The 3,225-nt window shown below is 55.3% G+C and overlaps 1 protein-coding gene across 2 annotated transcripts in view; it reads right to left on the reverse strand.

Moving 5' to 3' along the window:
* The window catches only part of CUNH9orf16 (chromosome unknown C9orf16 homolog), a 3,776-nt gene extending 2,333 nt beyond the window's left edge, over window positions 1-1,443 (reverse strand). Inside the window, exon 1 of one of the 2 annotated variants that reach the window (XM_017549026.1) lies at window positions 1,157-1,443. In XM_017549026.1, the coding sequence (XP_017404515.1) occupies window positions 1,157-1,235 (79 nt within the window). In that variant the 5' untranslated portion in view covers window positions 1,236-1,443. The remainder of the gene's footprint in view (window positions 1-1,156) is intronic. The other variant, XM_017549025.2, reaches the window with a different exon arrangement.
* Window positions 1,444-3,225: the final 1,782 nt, after the last annotated feature.

A 3,225-nucleotide genomic window follows, 5' to 3' on the forward strand; every position in this document is an offset into this window, starting at 1 on the left:
AAAAAAAAAAAAAGTTCAGATCTGGCCACAGCAAGTACTTAGTGGATGGTCACTATTATCAATATTTCGAATTCTGTGTCCTGGGATACAGGCTGGAGGAGGGATGAGGGAGGCAGTTTCCCCCACACCACTCCAGGCCAGGCTTTATCTGTGTCAAGGGTACTTTCCCAGTTCCAAGCCTTTTCTTCTGCCTGGGACACCCTCCTTCCCACTGTTCTAAGTCCTGTCTGCCAATATCCACTCAATGTGACCTCCTGGGAGGCTCTTCCTGATGCTCCCACCAGCACTGGCCAATGCAAACTTACCTAGAACTATAGTGGTGATGGATTAACAACCCTGGGAATACACAAAAGCCCACTGAACTGTACAATATAAATGGGTAAGTTGTATAGCTCAATAAAGCTGTTACCCCAGACAAAAAGGATGCGCCATACTTACCCCGAATTTACTAAATCCTCAGGGTATGTTAATATGCCAATCTTGACTATACCAAAGAGAATAATGACAGTAACCATTTACTGAACTCTTGCATGCTAGAACCTGCTAAGCATTTTCTGTTTATTTTTTGCATTTAATTCTGACACATCCCAGTGCAGGAGACACGAATCATTATTCCTATTTTATAGATGGGGAAACAGAGGCTGAAGAAGGTTAGAAGGGAGCTGATGGTTCTCTCCACACCCCACCCCTGCACGCAAAAGGCCGCTCTGTAAGCTCCTCACATTTGGCAAGGGTGTGAGGCTACTACACCCGCAAAACCAAGTGGCTGGGGGTGCTGACTCAGCAGAGCGGCGCCCCCGCACCCCTACCCCACGCCCGGTCCGGCCCCTTCGCTGTCAAGCCGGTCAACCCCGTCTCCCTCAGGTGCCTCGGTCTCCCCCGGGACTGAAAAAAGTGGCTGGAGCAAGGCCCACAAGGGCGAGTGTCCCCGAAGCTGCCTCAGTTTCCCCATCTGTAAAACAGGGCTGGTGACCCGCAGCTGTCACGGGGCTCGCGGGTGCTCGCCCTGCATCCGAGCCAGCACCTACAACTCCGGACCCACTCGAGGCGCAATGGGGTGGATTCTTTGGTCCCTTCCAAGACCCCATCCCAGTTCCCCTTCACGGGAGGGCAGCCCTGAAAAAGCAAGGTTGCTCTAGCAGCCCCCTCGGGTCACCTGCTTCCCCGAAGCCGTCATCCTCGCCTTCCGCTCCCGCCTCCACCGGCATCCCCAGGTCCCCGTTGGGGCCCGACATTGCGGGCTCGGGTGCCCGAAGGGCCGCGCGACGATGGAACGCGGCGACCGTCGTGCCGAAAGCCGGCGCCGGATGGAAGGTGGAGGCGGTGGATAGAACACCGGGCCGGAAGGGTGGAACGCGGCAGCGGATCTCCGCCCAGGGGCCAGGGCCCCGCCCTGAAGCCGGAGTCCCGCAGCTCCGGCTCCGCCCCGCCCCGCCCCCAGCCGGAACTCCGCCCCCGCCCCGTGGTTGTGGCCGCGCCCACCACCAGACTCCACCCCCACCGCCGGAGCCCCGCGTCTACCTGCCTCAAGTCGAACTCCGCCCACTCCGCCTCCGGCCCCGCCCCTCTCCTGGGCGGTGGGCGGGCCACCCCGGGGCTGTCCCTGTAAAAGCCCAGGAGTGGGGAGGTCCTGGAGGAGGAACGGAAGATCCCCAAGCCCATCTGCTGCTTCAGCCCCTCCGCGTGGGCAAAATCGCAAGCGGGCTTTCCTTGTTATTTTTTGAGATAGGGTCTGGCTCTGTCTTCCAGGCTGGAATGCAGTGGGGTGATCTCGGCTCACTGCAACCTCTGCCTCCCAGCCTCAAGCGATCCTCCCTCAGCCTTCCGAGTAGCCGGGACTACAGGCGGGTGCACCACCCAGACTATTGTATTTTTTGGAGACAGGGGTTTCGCCATGTTGCCCAGGCTGGTCTCGAGCTCCTGAGCTGTAGCCGTCTACCCCCCTCGGCCTCCCAAAGTGCTGGGATTACAAGTGTAAGCCACCCGGCCCAGCCTTGGAAACGGGGTTTCCAAGCCTCCTGTGGATTCTGGAAATTCCACTAAGTCAGGAAGAGTCTCTCTCCTCGCCTCTCTGCCTGCGCCCCGGTGGAGACGACCAAACACCCCTACCCCAGGATTTGGGCCTTTCTGGTCTTCAACACTTCTCTTAGGGCTCGTGGGTTACAACCTGTGGGTGGGAATCAGCCTGGACTCCAGCTCTGGACGAGAGAAACAGGAACATTAGCTGGGCAGGGTGGCTCCCGCCTGTAATCCCAGCGCTTTGGGAGGCCAAGGTGGGAGGATTGCTTAAGCCTAGGAGTTGGAGAACAGCCTGGGAAACATAATGAGTCACCTGACCCCCAGCCCCCACCCATTCAGCCCCCATCTCTACAGAAAGTACAAAAAAAATTAGTCAGACCTGGTGGCATGCACCTTAGTTGCAGCTGCTTGGGAGGCTAAGGCAGGAGGATCACTTGGGCACAAGAATTCAAGGCTGCAGTGAGCTATGACTACGCCACTGCACTCCAGCCTGAGCAACACAGTGAGACCCTCTCTTTAAAAATAATAATAAATTAATTAAAAAGAAAACTTTTGGCTGGGCGTGGTGGCTCACACCTGTAATCCAAGCACTTTGGGGTCCAAGGCAGGCAGATCACCTGAGGTTGGGAGTTCAAGACCAGCCTGACCAACATGGTGAAACCTCGTCTTTAAAAAAGAAACAAACAAACAAAATAAATTAAAAAAGGAAAGAAAAAAAAAAAGAAAACGTTTAATTAGGCATGGTGATGCATGCCTGTAGTCCCAGCTACTTGGGAGGCTGAGGCAGGAGAATCACTTGAACTGGAGGCAGAAGTTGCAATGAGCAGAGATCATGCCACTGCACTGCACCCTGGATGACAGAGCGAGACTTCATCTCAAAAAAATAACAACAACAACAACAAAATAAACGTTTGGCCTGGAGCAGACCTACCTTTTTTTGAGATGGAGTCTCGCAATGTTGCCTGGGTGGAGTGCAATGGCACGATCTCGGCTCACTGCAACCTCCGCCTCCTGTGTTCAAGCGATTCTTCTGCCTCAGCCTCCCGAGTAGCTGGGATTACAGGTGCATGCCATCATGCCCTGCTAATTTTTGTATTTTTAGTAGAGATGAAGTTTCCCCATATTGGCCAGTCTGGTCTTGAACTCCTGACCTCAGGTGATCTGCCCACCTTGGCCTCCAAAAGTGCTGGGGTTACAGGCGTGAAC

The sequence above is a fragment of the Cebus imitator genome, unplaced genomic scaffold, assembly GCF_001604975.1.
Source record: "Cebus imitator isolate Cc_AM_T3 unplaced genomic scaffold, Cebus_imitator-1.0 Scaffold216, whole genome shotgun sequence".
Taxonomy (NCBI): domain Eukaryota; kingdom Metazoa; phylum Chordata; class Mammalia; order Primates; family Cebidae; genus Cebus; species Cebus imitator.